The following is a 24,488-nucleotide window of genomic DNA, read 5'->3' as shown; positions in this document are numbered from 1 at the left end:
ATCTGGAAGTGCCTGTTCCCCAAGGGAATTCTGTGTATAGCACCTTATCTCCAGTCTCCTGAGGCACCTCACCACAGCTGCTCCTCTCGGAGTAGATTAAGTAAATTTCAGTGAGTTTTGTCCTCACTTCTCATTGAATTCTGCTAATATTAGTTACTGTGTATCTACTATCTTTTGTGGACCAGGAACCATGTGTATTTTTCTTTCCTTCCTTCTTTCCTTTTCTAAACCTGTCTTAATTTTTTTCATAAACCATAAATAAAAAGTTGCACAATGTAAAATTCCTCCCTCACTCCCCCACTTTTTTGATCCCATTTTCCTCCTTGGCTGGGAGAGAGGGAGGAACTGTTTGCTTCTGATCCGTTTGCAGTAACCAGATTACTGTTTACTTGCGTGTTTGTGGCCCCGATGCAATCCCAAAGAGGCTGTGGGGTTGTGGTTAAGAGCACTAGAGTCTACAGCCAAGCTGCCTGGATGCAAATTCTAGTGCTGCCACTTGCCAGCTGTGAGACCTTGGGCAAATCCCTTAATTTTTCCATGTTTCTCTTTTCTGTACAATGGGGTAGTAACTGTACACACATCAGAGGTCTGTTGAGGGATGGAACGATTCAATATGCATAAAGCAATTAGGGTAGCACCTGGTCATAGTAATTATTGCTATTTAATTAGTAATTGTTTAACTGTACGTGATTATTATACAGCTACATAACTGGCTTTTTTCTTTATGTACACGGGGTCATTCTGTACACACTGTTCTGCAGTGCCTCCGACCTCCCATATTCCTGCAGTGTATTTGGATCAGGCACATTCTTCTATAATGGCTGTGTAGGCATTTATATGTAATCCATTCTCTACAATGAACGCTTAGGTGGTTTCCTTTTTTTTAAATGTTTTAGAATGTTATAATGAACACCTTTGGATGTACCATATTATTCTTAATCCGTTCAAAAATCTGTGGAGAAATCTGAGGCTTAGGAAGTCAAGTAACCTGCCCAGAGTCACACAGCACTGCCAGGATTTCAGACCCGGGTCTGCCTGAGTTCTAAGCTTGAGTTCCCTCAGCCCCTGCTGGCTGCTTTTCTCTTTGCTGGTACTACAAATGCTGCTGTTTCAAATGCTTTTTATGCAAATAACCTCCCCTTTCCCCTGTCAAGAACTATCAATTTGACTGAAATACCACGCACTCCCCTCCCCTTTGCCATCTCTCAGGGTCGAGTTCTCGGTCACACTGGACACCCAGGTTCCTTCTGCGGAGGGCTGATCTGTGCAGCCTAATGCTGTTGCAGTCAAGGGCCAGAGGCAAACCTGTGGGAACAACCATTGCATTCAGGGACAGCCAAGGGGGCTTTTCCCCAAGGCAGGAGGATAAGCTGCCTCTTTCCCTGGACCACACGGTCAGGCCACAAAGGCAGCCTTTGGAGAGAGGCAGGCAGGAGCCCTTAACTGGAACCAGAGGTGTGCTCCCCACCCGGGGAGGTGCTGGAACCCAGCACTGGCCTTACCCAGGAGCAATGATACCGTATTCCCCTGCAGCCACCGACTGTGTCATCCTGAGCACAGCTCAGTGGCCCTGCTACTTCCTGCTGCTCAGGCAAAAAGCAGGTCCACCAGGAACCTGCCTTGTTTTCCCAAAACTGAGTGTGGATCAGAGACATGGAGGCTCAGCTGTGTCTGAGAGGCAGGGAAGTGAGCTGGTGGGAGAAGGGTCCCAGCAGACGGAGACCTGCCTTCCAATCCTCACTCGACACCTGCGGGCTATGACTCTGGGTGAAGCGCTCAACTCCTGGGCCTTGGTTTGCCAGTCTGACAAAATGGACACAGCACCTACCAACCTGATTTTTGGTCAGACTGAGGAGCAAACGTATGCAGAATGACAAGCAGCCACGGCTGGTCGATGGCAGGTGCTCAGTAAATGCAAGTTGACCCTGAGTGCAGGCATGAACCTGCTTCCTTCCTGCCAAGCTGTCACTCCAGGATTGTTCCTTAACTTTTCCTTTGGGAATCATTGAAGCGTACAGAGAAGTTGTAGGAAGAGGACGTGCAGACACATTTGAATTCCCTTCCCCAGACTCCTCCTCATCATTAACACTTCCTTCCACTGGCTTCTTCATTATCCTCAGCCTGTCGCCCCCACTTGAGCATAAGTTGCAGACATGATGCTCTGTTATCCCTAAATCCTTCAGCCTGCATTTCCTAAAAATGACGACATTCTTCCTGACCATAGCAGAGCCCTTAAAGTCAGGAGATGAGCAGCCATACAAGACAACCGTCCAATCCACGGACTCCATTCAAATGCGGTGCTGATGACAGCAAAACTATCCAATCTAAGCTTGTCATGGGTTGTCATGTGTCCCTCATCTCCTTCCAAAGGGAATTGTTCCTTGGGTTTTCCTTGTCTTTTGAATCCTTGACATTTTTGAAGATTCCAGGCTTGTGGTTTTGCAGGATGTCCTTTAATTTGTTTCCTCCTGGTTAGAGTTGGGTTACGCACTGAGGCAGGGACCTCACGGAGGTGATGCTGTGTCCTTCTCGGTGCCTTGCATCACAAGGCCCTTGGAGCTGCATGTCCCACTGCCGGTGGTGGTAGCTTGACCTCTAGGTTAAGGTGGTGTCTGCCAGGCTTCTCTTGATTAAGGCTAGTATCTTCCCTTTTATTAAGTAGTTCATGGAGAGAGCTGTCAAGACTGTCAGTGCCTGTTTCTCATTCCGTTTTCTTTAGTTAAGTGCATGGCTGATGCTGGTCTGATCAGTCACCATCACTGTGTTTGCTGAGTGGTGGTTTTCTTATGTCATCTTTCCTCCCTCATTGGTGATATTCTAAGGAAACGCTCCTCTTCTCCCCATTGATTTAGTCGTTTATTCATTCGTATCAGCGTGAACGCATGGATTCCTATCTGATTAAGTATGTTAAGATGCGTTACCATCAATATTCATTTTGATGCTCAGATTGTCCCAGATTTGGCCAATGGGAGTCCTTAAGGTGTCTTCTGTGTCATCTCAACATTTTCTCCACCATTCTGGAGCACTTCCTCACTGTCTGGCATAACAGCGAACTTCAGATTAATTTAGTACCTTCTGTACCCCAGCCCTGGAATCAGCCATTTCTCCCAGGATCTCTGGCTCTTTTTACTGAAAGAATTTATTTAGAAAGCAAGATCTGCTTCTACGTGTCCATTGCTACTGGGGGTGCCTTGGCTTCTGGGCCCTCTCAGAGGAGGGAGTGTAAGTGTGTATGCGCTGTAGGTCTGTATTTAGTTTTATATTAGTGTGTGTGTGTGTGTGTGTGTGTGTGTGTGTATCCATAGAGTCCAACCCAATAGGTACCAGAGTCTGTGCCAGCTCTTTGTGTATTTGTGACCCCTTCACCAGCAGCGAGAACTCCAGTTACTATTATCATCAGTACATTTCCTTACTGCCCAAGCTCCTTCTGTGTAACCAGTCTCCTCCTCTTGCCAGCCATCTGCTGGGCCCCAATTACATGTGCCTTCACCTTGCTTAGCCATCTCGTTTTGGCCCCCTGACTGCACTGCTGCCCTCCAAACAAGATACATACTCTATGTATATACTTTGTCCTATTGCTAGTTCTTTGCTCTCTGCAGTTACACTACACTACACACACACACACACACGCAGATATACACAAACACTGCCTAGATGTAATTTCAGGTACTGGGAAACACATCTGAAATCCCTCTTGACCTGAGGCTGAAATTTAAGAACCCCGTCCTCATAGCAATCCTAGGCGTGTGGTATCATTATTCCCATTTTACAGATGAGGAAACTGAGACTCAGAAAAGTTAAGGGATTTGCTGAGGGACTGTAGGAGGGGAACTGGAATTAGAGCCCAGATCAGGCAGACTCTGGGCCTGGTGATGCTTCCTCTACCCCATTTGCTGCATTTAGGGGTTTTTGTTTTCTAACATCAAAATGTATTGGGGCAGGCCCTTCTGAGTTCATTTGCAATCTTCTTCCCCTTTTTTTCCCCAGTGTTCTTAAGCTCTATTGCCTGGCCTGGGGGGTGCCCCAGGACCCATGGCTCCCCTGCTCCTGGGCCCCAGACATGCAGCCTCCTCTCGGTTCTTTGAATGAGCCACATTCCCTCTGGGTGCCGTTGCCCTGCCTGCAGGGCTCTTTCCTAAATCAACCATGCTCCCAGCATCCTGCACCAACTCTGCACCCAGCCTTGGACAGGACTGGATTTTCCCTCTTTGAATTAGCAATTTCTACTTGTGTTTCAAGATTCAAGAAGGTACCAAAAGGTGACCAATAAAAAGTCTCCCACTGTCTCTGCCTTCCAGTCACCAGGTTCCCAACCCCTAAGGCGACCCAAGTCCCCACTTTCTCATGGATTCTGCCAGGCATGTGCCTTGCATAGACAAGCAAAAACATATTCTTTTTCTTTGTGTTCTACGTACACTAACTTATTCACAATGTTGAAACCTCCCCCCTTTTTTTCCTTCTTAATCTACTGTTAAAGGTAGATTGGCAATGTCCACTTGGGAAAACCATTTGGCAGTGTCCACTATGGCTGAGCACACATACACTTCATGACCCAGCATTTCCACTCTGCATGTATGTGAGGGCTCATGCCCACCTGGAGGCTTGCGCCTGCATGCTCACAGCAGTGTCATATATAATAACCTAAACAGGACACAACCTAAATGCCAGCCACTTGGCAAACAGTTAAATAAATTGTGGTATACCCATGCAATGGAATACTTGGGATAATACACAGCAACAAAAGAGAAGGCATTACATTTACTATGGGAAAATATGCATGAATCTCACTAAGATAGTACAGAGCAGGAGAAGCCAAACACAAGACTGTTTGATTTCACTTATATGGGGTTCCAAAACAGGCAGAACAAATCCATGTTGATAGAAGTCTGAATGTTGGTCACCTTTTGAGAGGGTAGGAAGTGGGAGAGGGCATGAGGGAGCCTTCTGGGAGCTGGAAGTTCTATACTGGTTCTGGGGGGTGGTACTCAGGGGTACACATGTAAGATCTCATCCAATTAAGATTTGTGCACATGGCTATGTGTAGGTTATACTTCGACATATATCTAATACTTTCCATGCAAGTAAACGAAAAGGTTTCATGATCTTACATTAATGGCAGCACAGTATTTCATGTTATGGCAGCACCATAGTTAATCTAACCAGTCCTTTATTAATGGACGTGTGTGTTGTCTATAATATTTCACTGTTATAAGCGATATTGCAAGGGATGACAGATACTATTTTGCAATAAGTATATCTAAAAAAAAAATACTAGAACTGGAGCATGTTCAACTTAGATGGTGCCAAACTGCCCTCCACAAAGGGTTACCCTGGTTTATCTCCCGCCAGCACTGACTGTCACAGACTCCTTGAGCTCTACCTACCAGGTGGGTGAGGGACAGCATATAGGGGTCATGTTAATGCACACCTCTTACTTTGGCTAAGATTTATTATGTTTTCACATTTCAGTTATTTACCATTCCCTTTCTGTGAACTCTTAGTTTATATCCTTTGCCCATTTTTTTAAAAAAGATGAGGTAATAGTCTTTTTCCTTTTTCATGAGTAAGAGATCTTCATTTGTTTGGGAAATGATTCTTCCTTAGTGTTATGAGCTGCAGACATTCTCCACAGTGTGATTCTCTCTGGACTCTGTATACGGTACTTCTGTGCAGAAGACAATCCCATCTTCATGTTGTGAATTTATCAGTTTTTTCCTACATGGCATGTGGGTTTTGTCTTGCCTTCATAAAGTCCTTTCTCACTCTGAGATTTTGTTTTTTAAACATAGTTCGTGGTTTCTTCCAGTGCTTTTTATGGTTCTTTTTCCCCCTAATATTCCTGATTGTTTTAAATAAACTTGCTTGCAGAAGTTCCTGATTTAGGGCAGGGACTGTGTCTGGGCTCCCAAGGCACCAGGCGTAGTTCTGTGCACACAGGAAGAAGTTGGAGCATGAACAAGTGAACCAGCAAGGGATGGTTTGGTGATGGAAGACTGTGCCAGACTCGGGCCAGCTGCCTTGGCCACAACAGGGGGCATGTGCCCAGCCACCACCGTGAGCCACAGTGGGGTGTTAGGAGCACTGTGCTCTGTGCATTCTGCTCCCTGCCAGCTCCCCATGACTGTGCTTTCTAACTGCCTCCCCCCATAGGCTGCCCGTGCATCCAGCTGTCCCTTGGCAGCCCTGCCTGCCCCTCACCCTTCTCTGTATTCCTGAGTGGCTCCCAGGCCCCAGGGACATTGAGACCTACCAGGCAGCTCAGCACCTGTCCCATCTTCCCTCCCTTCCTTCCTTCCCCAAGCATTTTCAAGCACCTTCTGTTTGCAAGAGCTGTGCTGGGCATTCGGGTATAAGTTGGATAAGACCAGCACTGCCCCTGTGAGGCTCAGTGTCCAGTGCGGGAGGCAGACAAGTGGGTGAGCCCTGTGTCAGGCACGGGTGGCACTGGGAGGCTGGGGAATCAGAGAACGTGATTCCCTCCCCGGGCAGATGGTGAGCCTGTTTCCTACTGCTGCTGTAACATATCACCTCAAACTTCAGTGGCTTAAAACAACACTCATGTATTATCTTACAGTTCTAGAAGACAGAAGTACAACACAGGTCTCAGTAGGCCAATATCAAGGTGTCAGCAGGGCCATATTCCTTCTGGAGACTCGAAGGGCGAATCTGTTCTTTGCTTTTTCCAGCTTCTGCAGGCCACCCCCATCCTTCCTGCATCTTCAACCCCTCCTTCCACAGCCACATCTCGTCCTCTGACCCTACTGCCTCCCTCTTATAAGGACCCTGTGATGACCCTGGGCCCACCTGGATAATCCAGGATAATCTCCCCTCACAAGAACCTTGATTTAGTCATGGATGCGAAGTCCCTTTTGCCATGTCAGGTGACACATTCACAGGTTCTGGGATTAGTAGGTGGATGTCTTTTGGATGGGGCTGGTGTTTCACTACTCGGGTTATGTCCTGTCCCCACCTTCCTCGCTCTGTGCCACACTTGAAGGATCCAGGAAGGCATGTTTCTCCATCTCCCATCTCCACAGCATAAAACCTGCAAAGAAGTTTTCTCATGATTCATAGAGTAGTGACTAAAAGTGCTGGCTGTGGAACTGGCTGATTCAGCTATATGTTTATCTGTAAAATGGGGATAAAAATTGCATCCTCCTCAAAGTGCCAAAATGAGATCGTATATGTCAAGTGCTCAGCAAAGTGTCTGGTATCAAAAATATTAACCATTATATCAGTAGTGTTGTGTGAACCAGGGTTATGATGGTGTGTTTTAGTTTGTTTTCTGTTGCCTATAACAGAATACCTGGAACTGGGTAGTTTATGAAGAAAATAAGTTTATTCCTTACAGTTTTGGAGGCTGGGAAGTCCAGGGTCGATAGAGCCTATGCCAAGGTCGTCTTCTCGTGGAGTCTACCTGCAGACATGGGCACCACATGGCGAGGGGGGGGGGTGGATGGGCTCACGTGATCACCTGCTCTCTGATGAAGTCACTGGCCTCCTCCATGATAAGCTATTAACCCATCAACCCATCAACCCACGAGTGGACTAATTCATTCCTGAAGGCACAGCCACTGCAAGCTGATCACCTCCCAGAGGCCCTGCCTTTCAACACTGCCATGCTGGGGACCAAGCTTCCACATAAGCTTTGGAGGGTGCAAATGTTCAGACGTAGCATGGTGTTTTCTTGTCATTATAATTGGTTTGCTCTTCTTGGCCACCCCTTCACTGGGTCATCTCCCTTCCTTGTCTGCCCAACTTCTAGAAGGACTTGGGGGCACCTGCTGTCTTGAGGCCTCAACCCCCCTGCCCATAACCACCCCCCACCACACACACACCCTCCTCTAGGAAGCAGAAGGAATCCGTTCTTTTTGGATCCCCACAGCTCTCCTGGGGCACTGGGCACTTTGCACCTGGTGCTTGGCCCGTTGGTCACAGCCTTTTCTCTCCTCCAAGAGGGTAGCTCTTCAAGAGCAGGACCCTATTGGGTGGGTCCCTGAGTGCATCTCCCAAGCCAGGCGTCCTTGGCTCAGCTCTGGATGCATGTTAGAATCACCTGGTGGCTTTTAGAAATCTTGGTGTCTGGGCCCCACTCCTCAGTTGGTCTGGGGATAGGCCATGGCAGGTGTCTTTACAAGAAAGGAGTGGCAACTTTGGAACGCATCAGATCCCCTGGAGACCCTGTTAAAACACAGGTTGTCGGCCCACCCCCCAGAGCCTGATGGATTAGGCCCAGGATGGGGCCTGAGAGCCTGCATTGCCAGCAAGCTCCAGGTGACACTGGCCTGAGGACCTCCCTTTGAGAACCACCGGGCTAAGGTAAAACTAGATGATTCACAGCTTCGTGCCTGGGGAAGACTGACACAGAAGTCGTAGAAAGGAGGAAGCATTTGCATTGTGTGGGGCTTGTTTGTCCGTGTGTCTCAAATGTCATGTCCTTAACAAAGCCCGCCCGATTGTTCCTCTCCAATTGCATTGATCCCGATCGTTGCATCCACCTGTATCGTGACATTCTCGAGGGCTTGGGGCTGTACGGGTCACTAGACAACGCTAGCTTTCTCTCTGCCTTGTCTCTCCCTCCAAGCCCCAGGGCCGAGTACTCTCCTAATCAGGGGCCCTTGGAGTCCCAAGGGCTATTTCCTTGCTCTTCCCTGCACCCTCACGCCATCCTTCCCTGGCCCAGGAGCCCCCTCCCCACACCCCAAGGGAACTCATTCCAGCACTGACACAGTTCCTGATGCCTTTCCAGAATCCCCTCGATCTGGATTGGGGCCCAGCTGTCTGCTGTAAAGTGAGGTGAAGCCAGCTGGGCATTACCACGTGGGTCATGAGCAACTCTGACTTGTTTGTAGCTATTGCTGCCGGATTTACAAGGCACACCCAGTTGTGTTTGAATTTCAGATAAATGATGAATAACTTTTCAGTATATGCATGTCCCCTGTGATATATGGCACACATCATACTGAAAAATTATTTGTTTTTTGGAGTTCAGAGGTCACTGGGCATCCTGTATTTTTATTTGCTAAACCTGCAGCCTTATCTGGGCCCCCGCTATTCTCTGAGCACTGAGGACGAGGACCCCTGCCGTCCTTGTCCCTGGTCCCCAACACCCCACAGCTCATGTGCCCTTCTTCATGCATCCTGGTGCCTCGTGCTGCATTCAGTCTTCACATCCATCATCTCCTTTATCCTGAGGCAGCCCTGGGGAGTTGCTGCTGTTATAACCCCCACTTTGCAGAGGAGGAAACTGAGGCTCGGGGTAGGTTCTGGACAAATATGTTGAGGAAATGCTAATGGGGAAGAGACCATCCGGGCCTAATTCAGCATGTGTTTGAGGTGAGCTGAATCCCCGAGCAGTGCGGTGTGGGCCGGGCCAGGCCTGGGGAGGATCCTCTTTCAGCCAACCTGTCTTTCAGCAAGGGCCGTGTTTGACCTTTGTGGTTTCCTCGGAAGCCTCCACTAGGTTAAATGTCAGCCCTGAGCCGTGTGTGCTCGGTGAGCCTACTCCAGGAAGTCCTTAAGTTCTGCTTCCTTGGAGCGCAGGAAGGCCCCAGTCACCATGACATGCCAGCGTGGGTCTGTTTGCTGCAGGCGACAATACCTCAGGGGTCACAGCAGAGGTGCTCAGACACACAAGGACACATGTCATATGATCCCATTTACATGAGATGCCCAGGGTAGTTAAATCTCTAGAGGCGAAAGCAGATGAGTGGTTGCCAGGGGCGGGGGGAAGCCTGCCTCATGGATACGGGGTTTCCTTTTGGGGTAAGGGAAGTGTTTTGGAATTAGTTAAAGGCACTAATATGTGCTGAGTTGTACACTTTAAAATAGTTAATTTTGTGTTATGTGAATTTCATGACACTGTGCTGGCTCCTGGGCAATGCTGACAGTGAGGGTAAACTGAGGCTCCTGTGCTGAGAGGGTGTATCCAGCCGTTCTTCCCATGAGCTGACTGTCTGTGCGTTCCTGATGACGTCCTGAGCTCCGATTGACAGACACCTGTTGAGCAGCCCCTGTGTGCCAGACACCGGTCCTTAACTACTGCCAGGGTGGCTGCCTTGTGTGCAGATAAAGGCATGTAAGCAAGGACCACCTGCTGGCAGTCGTGCGGGTGCCATGAAGATCTGGGTACTTACAGGGTAGCAGGTGAACTAACCTGATGTGGGAAGACACCAAAACAGAACAATCCATCCATCTTTAAATGGGGTTTCTTACCCTCAGTGCTGTTGGCATTTGTACCAGACCATTCTTAGTTTGGGGGATAAGGGGACGTTGTGGGAAGTTTAGCAGCATCCCTGGCTTCTACCCACCAGAAGCCAGTGGGCAAAGTTGTGCCTCATGGGCCTAGAAAATAGATTTTTAGCTAAGTATCCTGCTGCCCAAGCAAAACCAAGATTCTGTTTAGGGGGACAGAGGGTAGGCGTGAGGTGGGGTCTGCTGCAGCCGTCTTGAAGACAGGGCTTTTATCCTGAGAGCAACTGGAATCTATTCAGGTGTTTTCCAGCATGGGGTGTGTGTGTGTGTGTGTGTGTGTGTGTGTGTGTGTGAGAGAGAGAGAGAGAGAGAAAGAGAGAGAGATATGTTTGCATTTATATGTTTCGGGGTCACTTGAGATGCTGTATGAAAAGTGAATTGGGTGCCGTCGTAGCCAGAAAGAAATGGCAAGACCAGGAACAGCCAGGGGCCAGCGCTGATGCCCGAGGGCTGCCTCCAGCCATGGTGTGATCAAGAACTGAGCACGCTCTTTGGTACAACAGAACCAGATATTGAGAATGGGAAAAAAAATCTGTCCTATTGTGTAATGCACATTTTCCTTTAAAGTACATCCACGAAGAATGAACGCTGACTGAGGGAATGCTCACGATGGATGGGGTTGGACGAGACTGTTGAGAGAGCTGCGTAATTGCTGCTGTGCTGCCCGTCGGTGGGCACAGCGAGATGCAACCCCAGGAAACGTGTGTGGGTGGCAGAGCTTTTCTAAGGAAATGAGGCATTTGGGAGATCATCTGGGGTTGGGGGTGGCTGGCAAGAAGGAAAAGGGGGATTGCCACCTCTGCTTCAACTAAAGGAAGTGTTAGGCAATACCCCTCCTCTTCCCCTCCGCAGTTCCCAATAACCTGCAGGAAAAGGAAAAGATGATTATCATGTCCTGGGTATCAGAATACCAGGAATAATCTTGCAAAAATACCTAGCACTTCCCTGATTCTGAGTTCTCCTCTGTGTGATCTTAGCCTCCCAAAGCCTCCAGGTATCTCATATGGCTTCTTCCCAGGCCTGTGGATCTCAACACAGAATACTCAGACTCTAGAACTTTCTGTCCCCATCCCACCCACCCCCACACACATTTATTTTAAATGTCTCCTAGAACCAGGCTGCCATACCACCTATCATCAACAGGTGGCAGTCTCTAAAATATGTATACTTGATTGAGAATTCCAGAAGTTCAACGTTCAGGGTTCTAAATACATAAATTGTTGCATTGCTCTGTCAGTTTTGTGAGTTCCAATTCTGTTAAGTTTGCTTGAAAACAGATGCATCAGAAATAGCCAACGACTGGAAGCAACCGTACAGGATAAATAAATTGACATATACTCATACAGTGGAATACTGAGCACCCATGGAAATTAGCAAACCAGTGCTACATGCAACATCAGGCATGAATCTCACCAACAATGTTGAGTGAAAGTAATCAGACAAGAGTATATTTTGCATATCACCATTTCTATAAACTCCAAACCCCAGCAAAACTAATCTGTAGTGATAGAAATCATGATACCAGTTATCCTTCAGGTAGGTAGGTAGCAGAAGGGAGATTCTGGGGCCGTCGATATCTGTTTCTTGATCTGGAGGCTGGTTATACAGGTCAGTCTGTGAACATCTGAGCTGGACACTTATGCCCATTTCCTGTATATATCTTATACTATTAAAACATGCATCAGTAAAAACTTCAATTTGCTTAACAATAATCCTGCTTTTTTCACAGATTGATGAACAATGTGAGCTGAAAGCCATCAACAAAGAGAAGTCGGTGATAGCTCTGCCACCCAGGGAAGCCTGCAAATGCCACAAAGAGGATTTGGCCAAAGCATTTTGTGTAAGAATTGAATTTGCCTCTGATGCTCATTGTAATAAGGTTTTTAGATGAAAAACAACACCCTGAAAACTGCTTTAAAATTCTGTTATAATACATTTTTATTATCGTTATTGGGAAATGCTATTTATGTTGAACGGTTTCTATTTCCAGGTAGAATATCACCAACACTATTGTCAATTGAGCTAACCTTCGTCAGGCCCTTACTGGAGGACAGGCATCCTTCCAAACATGTCACGTACAGTGTTTCTCTTAATCCTCTCATTTGCAGAAGACACGGAGGCATAGGGGATGAAGTAACTGACACAATTATCACATCACACAGGCCAGCACTAGAAAGTAGCACAGCCCAGGGGCGATCCAGGTGTTCTGTCATCAAAGCTCAACCGGTCAGCCATCCCCTATTCCCACCCTTCGTCTTTTATAATCCATAGAGAAGCCAGTTCCTGAAACCAAATGCTCACAAATTTCTCAACTAAATTTGAACTCCTGGCCAGTGCAAGACAAAAACATCCCCATCCCATGAAGCTTCTCTCTGAGGCTGAAGGACATTGTTTGATTTATGTTTTTAATTTTCTTTACTTAGAAAACAGAGCAAATGTAATGATATGTGTGTGTGTGCGCTCATAAGCCACCACACTTTGGAAAAGCAGATAAAAATCCAGCAAAAGGGAGCATGCCACAAATTCAAGGAAGTAGGAGATTGATGTTTCAGGCCAGTCTTTTCTAGAGAATAATCCAAAAGTCTGTCTAAATTCAAGTCCTGCTTATTCATACTTGGAGAGGGGAAGGAGATATTTTTTCCCTGCCTAGACATTTTCTCTACCTAGAAAATAAGCTTGATTTTCTTTCCCTATTCAAAAAAAAAAAAAAATCTAGAAATGAACTCATCTTTCCCTGTCACCTTTACCACTACTGAGTACAGCTTTCCTGTTGGTGACTTTTTAAAAACAAGGATACCTCTGCCATGACCAGGACAACAAAGTTCCCTTACATTATTATTTACTCTTGAATTAGCTCTATTTAATGAGTCAGTTATGTAGAGAGCTTGAAGTAGCATCTGACACAATGTATGCACAGTACAGTAGTTCTAGCTACTATTGTTTCTTAAGACAGGCCTATTTTTTCCTGTTTCTAAAATATTTTCGATTGTGGTAAAATACACAACATAAAATTTGTCATCACCCATTTCTAAGCATACATTTAGTAGTATTGAGCACATTCACATTGCTGTCCAACCTTCACTATTACCCATCCCCAGAGCTCTTTTCGCTTTGCAAAACTCAAACTCTGTACCCACTGAACAGTCACTCCCTGTCCCGTGTCCCTCCAGCCCCTGGCAATCACCATTCTACTTTCTGTCTCTCTGGATCTGACTACTCTAGGGACTTCATGCAAGTGGAATCATACAGAATTTGTCATTTTGTGACTAGCTTCTTTCCTTTAGCTTATATCCTCAAGGTTCATCCATGTACTTGTAGCATGTGTCAGAATTTTATTCCTTTTTTTTTTTGGCGACTGGCCAGTACAGGGATCTGAACCCTTGACTTTGGTGTTATAACACCACACTCTAAGCAACTGAGCTAATGGGCCAGGCCCTCATTCATTTTCAAGGCTGAATAATATTCCGTGTATGCATACACCACATTGTGTTTGCCCATCCACCCATCGAGGCACACGTGGGTTGCTTCCACCTTTTGGCTGTTGTGAGCAGTGCTGCTATGAACATGTGTGTGCCAACATCCCCTCGAGACCTGCTTTCAATTCTTTTGGGTATGTACCCAAAAGTGGAATTGCTGGATCCTATGGTAATTCTATTTTTAATTTTTTGAGACACTGCTGTACTGTTTTCCATTCCAGCAGCTGCACCATTTTATATTTCCAAAGCCTATTTTTTTAAAAGAAAACATGCATTTCTGCATTTCTTGAATTCCATACTATAATTCAATTTGTCGAAATTTAGGCTCTGAGTCATCTTTTCTCCTGTAATTATTGGGCAGTAGTGGTAATTGAAAAAGACTGTGCATGTTTCTTCTCTCTCTGCCCCATCTGCCCTGGGTCTTTGAACAAGTCCCCTCTCCTTTGTGGACAAGCCCTTCTTCCTCATCCATCTCAGAAGCGGCTGCTTCTAATGTGGGAGTCTGTGACTCAGGCTCCTCAGTCCTTGCTGGGCCCACCTGTGAGCTTGTGCTTGACCATCTCCTTCCAGGTGGACTTACAGAATGGGCTGTCGGAGTTCTCAGTGGCACAGCGCAGGCTGGTCCATGGCTGGAATGAGCTTGTGGCTGATAACACAGAACCGGTGTGGAAGAAATACCTGGATCAGGTAGGACCACAGGTGTCATTCTTTGCAATAACAAGAATAAGCCAGGGAGGGCAGAGCAGTCATTCATTCTTTAAATATTGATTGAGGCTGTCCTTGGACCTGTCCCACCTGGGGCGTGGGGTGAGTGCACTATAAAGATAAGAAGGCTCACTGTCCTCTTTTAGGCTGCTTTTCGCCACAGGAGTAAGTACCGTGACGAAATAACTACCCAGGCAGCCAGGTCATGAGTAAAAGTGATTTCATTCATAGAGAATTTACCATGTGCCAAGCACCATGCTAAATGAATAGATAAATAAGTAAGCACTAATTTACTTAATCCTCCTACTAATCTCCATTTTGCGGGTGAGAAGGGTGAAGTACACAGGGGTTGAAACACTTCCCCAGGGTATGTAGAGTTGCCAAATTTAGCAAGTAAAAATATGGGATGCTCTGTTAAATTTGAATTTCAAGGCTGGCTATTTCAAGGTTAGCTCAGCTGGTTAGAGCATGGTGCTGTTAACACCAAGGTCTAGGGTTTGATACTTGTACCAGGCAGCCACCAAAAAAAAAAAAAATTGAATTTCAGATATATAAACAAGAGTTGCTTTTTTAGTATAAATATATCCCAAAGATTGGAATGGACATACTTATACTAAAAATAATGTTCCTTGTTTATCTGAAATTCACATTTAACTGAGCATCCTGTATTTTATCTGGCAACCCAAACCAAAAGTCAGGCGGCAGTAAGCAGCGATGCTGTGAAGTTAGCCGCTGCCATCAGCGCTGGCACATGTCTGAATGTATGGGCACAGTGAAATGCCTGGAAGTCATCAGGAAGAGGAAAGAAAACACTGAAGTGGACGTGGCAGCCAGTTCCAGTCTAGAAATCAACACCCCCACCACCCACCCAGCACCAGTTGAGAAAGGCCCAGTTAACAGGCAGGATTTTTCAGATACCTGAGGGCATTCAGGTCACCTGGGACCCCCGCCCCCCGCCTCTCACACCCCTTGGCCCATCCCTGGCACCCCTCCCCTTCTCTGGCTCCTGGGCTGCCCCAGGCTTCACTGCTTCACATGGGCTCCCTGTGTAAAGCTTTCCCGATTGATCACTCAGGGACCTATGACAGTCCTCCATGCAGCATCCTCAGTCTCCATGGTCCTCGCGGTCCCCACCCAGCTTGTTGCTGAGTGCTCAGTGCTGTGCAGATGAAATTCACTGGCACATTTTGGCACCAGAAAAAGCTTCTGGGTGCACAGGGAGCTCTGGCCAGCTCAGAAGCTTCCTGGAAGCCCAGTGTCGGGAAGAGGCAGTGGAGGCTCCTGGAAGTTGCAGTTCAGGGAAGGAGGCTGAGACCTGGGCTGTGGGGGGCCACTCTCCCTCTGCAGCTGGGGCTCGGCCACTCGCCCTGGCTGCCCTTCCACTGGGACCTGCTCCCCGGTCTCCCCTAGTGTCCTCCTTCCCACCTCTGCCCTGGCAAATCCCACGCTGAACGTCTTCCTTCACACCAAGGGTTCTCTTGCAGCCTCCAGGCAGGGCCTTCCGAGAAATGAAATCTCTTCAATGTCCTGAGAGCACAGGACCTGCTCATTCATCTTGTACCTGTCACTTCAGGGATGCATCTGTGGGAATCCCTGTAGGACTGGAAGGGAGCTCCTGAGGGCCAGGTTTTCCTGCCCTTCAAGAGTACAGAAATTCTGTCTGCACTCACTTATTAATTCCTTATGTTCGTCGAGCTCCTGCAATGTGCCAGATGTTGTGATTCTCCTGTCTTCTCTAGTGGCAGGGAACTCACCATCTCACAAGCTGGCCCTTCTCCCATTATGAATTCTACCTTAGCATGACCCAAGACAGAGCACCTGGAATCATGAGGGGAACGTGAATGAAAATCAGAAATTCTGGATCAAATCTCATTTTCCAGCTGTGTGACTTTGAACAAGTCATTAAACCCCCTTGAGCCTTAGTTTTTCCTGTCTAGAAAACAGGACAGTGAATACCTACTGTTGGGAGGACTACCTGAGAAGAATGCTTGGCACATAGCGAGTGCTTAGTAACGGGTGGCCTCTCTTCCACCCACCACCCAAGTGACTACCAGTTGGCCCTAGTTAGAGCGCAGCAGTTAAGAGCACGGGTTTTGGAGTTGGACTGGCCTAAATGTAAATCCTTGGGAAAATCAGTTTTTTTCAGAGTCTCGAGTTACTCCTTTTTCAAGCAGTAATATGTAGCAGCGCCTGTGTCATGGGGTTAGAAAAGGCCAGCAAGACGAGGCAGGTAAAGCCCTGGGCAAAGGGCATGGCACATAGTAAGTGCTCAGTAAATGCAGGTTGTTTTTATTGTTCCTGTTTATTATAATAAACATGTCTGGTGTATCACTAGTTCCGTGCATAGTAAGGTTTCAACAGTCCTCTTTCTGCCTGTCTCCTTTTATGTATGGGACTTAGAAGGGGACCCCATGAGCCAGGAGGGATCTGGGTATCCGTGGTCAGAGCAGTGCAAGTGGCATGTGCTGGGTTCTTCCCACTGGATCTGTCACCTGTTTGCTGTGTCTCACGGGGACTCACTCATGTTGGATGGGACAGGACAGGTGCTTGGGACAATCTCAAAAGGGGAGAGACTGGGTAGGCTGCAGGAGAGAAGCTGCTGGCAGCTGGGGTCAGCATGCAGAATTGGTCGGGTCCAGCCTCCGGAGAGGGGCAAGCCTATGGGACAGGAATTGGAGTTCAAGGTGAGACTCAGTTGAGGCCTGGCTGGAGACCAGCACCAGGTTCCAGCTCTCAGAGTGGTCCCAGTTGGGATTGTGGAGCCTTTGAGCTAACCCTGAATCCATGGCCAGCAGTGTCTCTTGTCCAGAAACAGATCAGCGGCTCCCAGAGAGCCTGAGGAGGGTGTGAACAGCCTGCAGAGAGGGAGGGAGCTGCTCAGCCAGGGCCAGGAGAGGTGACAGCTGGGAGCCGGGTGACATTAAGGAAGTAACCTGGGCAGACAAGGTGCACCTGGGTGGGGCAGATCCGGTGCTGATCTCACCTCTCCTATACCACATTGAGCAAGAGTTTCATCCAAGCCTCGGATTTTGCCAGCTAAAAGGTGGGTGTTTGCTGGTTCATCTGTTCATTCATCTGTTCATTCATTCATTCATTCTGAATGAATGCCTTCCGCGTGCCGGCCTGTCCTAGACACTGTGCATAGAATAGCGGCCAAACCAAGTTCTGCTTTCAGGGAGCCCCTGTGTAAGTGCAGAGACAGACAGATGGACAGCCCCACATGTAATGCAGCACTGGTGGGTGTGGTGGGGCTGAAGGGGTAAGGAGAAGAAGTGAAGATGCCTCAGTGGGGCGGCGGCTTTGACAGGGTGGTCAGGGGAGGCCATGTGGCTGGCTCTCTGAGGAGGTGACATCTAAGCAAAGACCAGAACAGAGTGAGGAAAGGAGCTGGGTGAGGATGTGGGTGAATTCACTGCGGGAGGGGAGGTGCAAAGGCCCTGAGGTGGAGCCAGCCTGGTGCCTCTGAGGATCACCCAGCTTCAGAGGTGGCTGGAGAACCCAGGTGCCTGGAGCCTGCGTGTGATGGGTATTCGGTGCGTGTCGTGCTCCTCCCACCACCCCTGCCCCTGTCACTTTTGTCCAGCTGAATGGGGAATCTGTGATGAGCTCAGGGCTGAAGTGAAATCTTATTCATGACTCTCTGAACTGAGGGGCTTTTTCTTCCCTGTTCTAGGTTGAATGATGTCCCCCCAAAATTCATGTCTGCCCAGAACCTCAGAATTTATTTGAATTCTGAAATTTATTATTTATGACTTTAAGAATAGAGTCTTTGCAGATGTGATTAGTTGAGTGTATACTGGATCAGGGTGGCCTTAGATCCTTATAAGAAGCCCATATAGAGAGGCAGACACACGCAGAGAGAATGCCCTGTGCGTCAGAGGTAGGGAGTGGAGCGATGTGTTTACAAGCCAAGGAACACCAAGGATTCCTGGCAACCCAGCCAGAAAAGGCAAAGAAAGATTTTTCCCAAGAACATTCACAGAGAACACAGCCCTTCTGACACTTGATTTCAGACTTCTGTCCCCTGGAGCTGTGGGAGAAGACATTTCTGTTGTTTGAGTCACCCAAACTTTATGACAGCAGCCGCAGGAAACTTATATCCTCCCTGTATCAGGCTTTCATGAGCTCACACTTCCCTCTTCAGCATTTTATCTTCCCCTGGACTTTCAAGGAAAGGGCCGGTGCACGCCCGGTAGTGCCTGGCCTTGGCTGTTCTCTGCCAGATGACTGCAAGTCCAGCCCAAGGCTCTCAGCAGCCCCTCCCCCCGCCAGCTGCCCCCATCCACCCACCGCCAACAGTCACAGGTGCTCCAGAACCAAAACTGGGGCTTCCTCTCAGATCAAAACCTTTTTTTTAGGGAAAATCTCAAAAATATATAAAAGCAGAGAGAAGAATATCATGACTTCCACATACCCCTCGCTTTGCTTCCATGTTATCAACATATTTTGTCACATTTTTTTAATCCCTCACTTTTTTCTCTGTAGTATTTTAAAACAAATTCTAGACAGTGCATCATTTTACCAATTATATTTTGGAATATGCCTCCACTGATAGAGTACATTTTTCTTTCTCTTTACTATAAGAATACTATTATCACATTAACATCGTTAACATGTCATAATATCATCTAATTCCCAGCCCATAGTCAATTTTCCTCACACACCTCAAAGATGGTTTTTTACAGTTGGTTTACTAGTATCAGAATCTGAACAAAGCCCACCTTTGCTTTGGGACAGTGTGTCCCTGGGATTTTATTCTAAGCTCTTTTTTTCTAATCTGTGAATTCATGCCTATGGAATGGCTTATGGAGGTCCACAGAACTAGCAGACAGTTTATTTGCACATTGAAGACATCACCCTGGAGAAGCCTGAAGCTTAGTTCAGTGAGGTCTGTCTCGGGAATGCTGATGCAGGTCTGAAGTTTCTGTGGGAAGCTCTTCTGCAGGCCTCCCTGGGTCTCAGCAGGCAGGCAGGCATGGAGGTGCGGTTCTTCCTGAAGGCACGAAGGCTCCCCATCCCACCCCTGGCTGGCCCTGGCAAGAATGGATGGGAAAACTTCCCAGCTATTGGATCAAGAGCTCTGATACATAAGCCATTTTCTGGAACTCAAGTGGCCACAATTCTTCCATTCCACTAGTGTGTATTGAGTGCTTTCTATAATCAGCCTTGTTTTCATGGCTACTGTTTCTTGAGTCCCTACTGTGTGCCAGCCACTGGGCAGGAATTAATAAAGGTGGTAATGAGTCACTCTCTTGAAATATATTCTGTGCTCTCTAGCACCCCCAGTGGAAGGTCACTCAAGGACAAACTCCTTTGTACTGAGCATGCTCAGCCACTGGAATTACATAAGTCTGCCTACTGCGGTCTCAATCTCTACATGCTGGTGCTGAAAATAGGTACGACTAGCAACAGTAGCTGGGGACTCAGAGGAGGGGCTTGAGTCCTAGGGGAGTGGTTTGAGACCTGGGGGAGTGGCCTGAAACCCAAGCCCAGGGAAACTGAGCACCTCCTATCTCAAAAACAGTTGCTATGGCAAACTCAGGGCTACTGGTGAGCTGATCACAAAGTGTCCTGTTCCTCATTCAGAGGACATAAAGCGTGGCAGTTTCTGGGGGTGGGAAGGGTGTTAAAATCTTTCATGCCTCACAGTGGCATGGCACTGATGTGCTTCTTTTCATGAAGAGCATGAATCTAGCATTTGATCACATTTCCATTTTTGCCTTGGCTGTTGGGAAGCTCAGAGCCCACCATGCAGCCCTGTTTTAAACAATTATGATTCACTTGTTGATGTTTTAACTCCCCTCCCTGATCCTGATCTTTGGTCTGTTCTCTCCAGTCCTGTTTTTACGTGTTTGTGCTTCCTTCCAATTCTCTGTAACATGAGCTATCATAAAATGTCTCTATGACATGAAGGAACAGGTACATAAAACAATAAAGTAAAAATGCTTTGGGGTATTTTTCTTGAGAACACTTGTTCTCAGGAGGGACTTCACTGGAATCCCCAGAGGCTATTATAGGTACAGGTTGGTGTCCAAATTTGGGTGATTGAGATACACAGGATTTGGGGGCTGGTGTGGTGAGAGAGGACTCCTGGGCCATGTTGGACCAGGGCTGGCATCCCACCAGAGGTCCTCGCCTGGAGCATCATGCAGATCTGGTAAGGTGAGACCAGGAACTCTAAATCAGGGCCAGGGCAGTGTCTTGATGGAGACAGCATCAAAATGGCCCCAGGAAGGTCAGGAATGGTGGAATTTCAGGCAGAGGAGGACCATTGGATGGGGTAGTCTCCCTCCCCTAGCCTTGGTCACTGAGGTGTTGACCTGCCCTATGTTTGATCTTTCAGTTTAAGAACCCCCTGATCCTGCTGTTGCTGGGCTCTGCCTTGGTGAGCGTCATCACCAAGGAGTACGAGGATGCTGTCAGCATCGCCATGGTGAGTGAGAGGCACCTGGCTCCCAGACGGGGCTGGCCGGGCTTCTGCTTGTTGTTATGCAAAGAAAAAAGAGTTTGCTGTAGCAAAAAAAAATAGAAAATACAGTGGAAAGAAAGGAAAGCAACATGTGTCCTCCTTAACCCCCAATATCAAGGTGTCCTGGTTTATCCGACTGTTGCTCTCTGGGCAGACACCTAAGCTGCTTCTAGTTCTTTGCTGTTGGAAATGACATTGCAGTAAATTCCTTTCCTGTGACCTCTGGAATGGAAAGGCTTGATCCTGGGCCATGCATATTTACGCTATAGAGATTAGTCGTCCTTAATCCATTACCCAGGTATAACCACTGAGCACCTAATTTTAAAAAAAATTTATTTAGGTGAAATTCACATAATAAAAAATTGACCATTTTAAAGTGAACAATTTAGTGGCATTTAGTACATTCATGATACTGTGCAGCTGTCATCTCTTGTCTCGTTCCCAAACATTTCATTACCCCCAAAGGAAACTCTGTTACCAGTAAATAGTCACTTCTCAGTGCCCGTCTCCCCAGCCGCTGATGACCACCAATCTGCTTTCTGCCTCTAGGGGTCTACCTGTTCTATAAATGTCATAGAGATAGAATCACACACCATGCAGCCTTTTATGTCTGGCTTCTACTGAACGCCTTCTGATGGCGGTCACTCTTACTCCTTTCCTTCTATACAAGTTATTCTTTTAAAATACAGAAACAGATACACACAATGGAACTCGCTGCTTCTGTTTAAAAGGCTGGGGTTGGATCCACATGTACCAATGTGGAGTGATGTTTACACCCTGTTAATGAAAGACTGTATTATGTGATGCCTTGTTATAAGTGCGTCTATGTAGAAAAATCTAGACGGGCACCCCAAAACGTGCATCTCTGGGTAACAGAATTTGAGGTGCTTTTCTGCTCTTTTGGCTCATCTGTTTTCTAAGTGTCTGCACAGTGCACCTATATTGCTTCATCCTCTCTGACATTGTTCTGGTGCTAACACCACTCTCCACCCCATTTGCTTTGCAGGCTGTGCTCATTGTGGTCACCGTCGCCTTCATCCAGGTATGTATTACCTGAGGTCTCGGTCAGGGTGACCTGAGCATGGTGGGAGCTTTATGGAGCTCCCACCTCTGAACAGCATGTCTGATGTGCTTCCTGCCAGGAGTACAGGTCGGAAAAGTCTCTGGAAGAGCTTACCAAGCTGGTTCCTCCAGAATGTAACTGGTAAGTCGGAGCATCCCTGGGACTTTTTGGTTCATTGGAGGAGCCAGGGGGTTAGTGAGTTTGGCAAATGTTCAGCAAAGGTGGTATCCTTTGTAGCATAATAAAGGAGAACCACGTCCTACTGGGAGTTATGAGACCTGGTCTCTGCCCTACTAACAGACTGCTGTGTGTCTTTGGATATGTCACTCAGCCTCTCTGGGCCTTGACTCTATCATCAGTGCCTAAATCAGGTTACCTAGCTTAGGGGCCATGGATGGCGGGAGTGGGCTATGAAATAGTATGCAAAACTGTGTGCATTTTTTCTTGGGGGAGGGTTCAGAGGTTTCATTGGATTTTCAAAGGGTAGACTCAGAAGAGGTTAAGAACCAAGACTTTAAGAACCCAAAGCATCAGAGCACTAGTTGTATGGTGGGGCAGGCGAGAGAATGAACTCTGGGCATTTGCTCAGCAGTCCCAACAGTCTCTTTGCTCCTACAAAAAAATGTTTAAAAAGGAAAAAGAAAAGACGAACATGTCCGCCAGTACCTCAATGGTATTTCTGCTTAGTACAGCACTGTGCAATCAAACCTTCCGGAAATATTCTATAATTTTCCCTGTCCAGTACAGCATCACTAGTCACATGTGGCTACCAAGGACTTCAAATGTGACTAGGGGGACTGAGGAATTGAATTTTTAATTTTATTTAGTCTTAATTAATTTGAATATAAATATGCAAACGGGCCTAGTGGCTACCATATTGGACAGCTCAGGCTTGGAATGTTTTTGAGGACCCTTCTTTTAGGGACAGCTGCCATTAGTAAAGAAAGATGGCTTTTTCTAAGTTTAATTTTTAGTATACCAGTAGTCCCTGAGTTTACTCTCCATCTAAAAACTGAAATGATTTCCAAAAAGGCCAATATCTTCTCTCTCACACCTACTAACATTGGTTAAGGTCATTTCAGGCTAATGTGTCTCTCCCCAATATACACTGCTGCTCCAAATAAAGTAATTGAAAGTATCTCATGCTCTGAGGTGGCTTGGAAGGACTTACACATATTTGTCTCTATTTTCTGAGGAATAATCCTGGGGGAAGGACCTTAGCATATCTTGGGCATGTGCTGCACGGCTGAGCCACAGCGCTGAGAGTAGAAAGCTCCAGTGCGGTCCAGTCCCACCCCTTGAGGAATCTGCACTCAAAGAGCATGTGTGTGATACAAGGCAGAGCATGATGAGTGACAGAAGAGGGACAAAAAAGAATGACAAGGAAGCAGGAGGGAGGGCATGTCAATTCTAGAAGGGCCATTGGGGGCAGTAAAAATGTTTGGGCTTCCGGATGTTTTGGGTGAACAAGGCTGTCAGAAACCCAGATGTGTGATGGAATCATGCAAGCAATCGGACATATAAATAATTCATGAGGTTTGATCCCATCTTAAGTTTAAATGTCAAGGCTTGGCCTTTCAGGTGAATAGTATTCATTATTGTTGTCCCCAGAAGTCACTTCTAAAAGGCAATTTTATTTTCAAAAGCAGTGGTGGCAGGCAGCCCCGTAGAGTTGAAAGAAACCCCCATCTGAACCTCCAGGACCCATTTTGCAAACCGAGGGCAGCACTGCCAAGTGGCATCTTCCTATGTTATCTCCATCCTCTGTGCAGTCATCAAATATTTATTGAGCACCTACTGTGTGCTGAGGGAGCGGTGCCGAGGCTACACCAATGGAACACATAGGAAGGCTTGGGCCTCCGAGGGCCTCCGGAGGCCTCGCGTTCCTCCCAGAGTGGGCAGGTAATAAGCTAGCGAAGAGACGAGATGATTTAGAAATGTGGCATTCACATTAGAGCCTAACTCCCCCACCAAAACGCAAAGCCAGACGAAAATCAAAACAACAAACGAAAAAACCCACAGAGAGGTAATAGTGACTGGTGGAGGAAATGGGGACAACTCTAAATAGCTGGTGACCAGGTGCCCTGATCTGACGTTCAAGGAGGAGCTGACACTTTAGCTGAGCCTGAGGAATGGGGACCGGCATGGGAGGAGCTGAGGGCTAGGCAGGTGCAGGTCCGGTAGGCGCTCCTGGCTGTGCGGAACGTAAAACTCACTCACACAAACCACAAGGAAGTCGTCTTGTTGCATAGCGAGGGGTCGGAGGCAGGGAGCAGTGGGGTTTGCTAACTGAAGACAGCACCAACAGCCTGGTTCCTTTGGCTCCTTACTCTGCCATCTTGAGCTTCTTGGCTTTGTTCTCTGGCTGGCTATCCTTGTGATCCCAGGATGGCTGCCATAGCTCCAGGCATCACAGCCAAACATGCAAAGGTCCCACAGAAGAGGGGACTGTGTATGTGTGTGTTTACAGACCAAAGAAGCCTTTCCCACGAGCCCCCTGCAAACATCTACTCATGTCTTA

The 24,488-nt window shown here is 47.3% G+C and overlaps 1 protein-coding gene across 1 annotated transcript in view; it reads left to right on the top strand.

Moving 5' to 3' along the window:
* The first annotated feature begins 20,814 nt into the window (after positions 1–20,814).
* Positions 20,815–24,488, top strand: part of ATP2C2 (ATPase secretory pathway Ca2+ transporting 2) — a 42,394-nt gene continuing 38,720 nt past the window's right edge. Inside the window, exons 1-2 of the mRNA XM_063110312.1 lie at positions 20,815–20,868; positions 21,911–21,946. Coding sequence (XP_062966382.1) covers positions 20,849–20,868; positions 21,911–21,946 — 56 coding nt within the window. The 5' untranslated portion in view covers positions 20,815–20,848. The remainder of the gene's footprint in view (positions 20,869–21,910; positions 21,947–24,488) is intronic.

This window comes from Cynocephalus volans, chromosome 10 (assembly GCF_027409185.1).
Source record: "Cynocephalus volans isolate mCynVol1 chromosome 10, mCynVol1.pri, whole genome shotgun sequence".
NCBI classification, from domain to species: domain Eukaryota; kingdom Metazoa; phylum Chordata; class Mammalia; order Dermoptera; family Cynocephalidae; genus Cynocephalus; species Cynocephalus volans.
The sequence above is the reverse complement of the archived record's forward strand: the minus strand, read 5'-3'. Positions and strand labels throughout refer to the sequence as shown.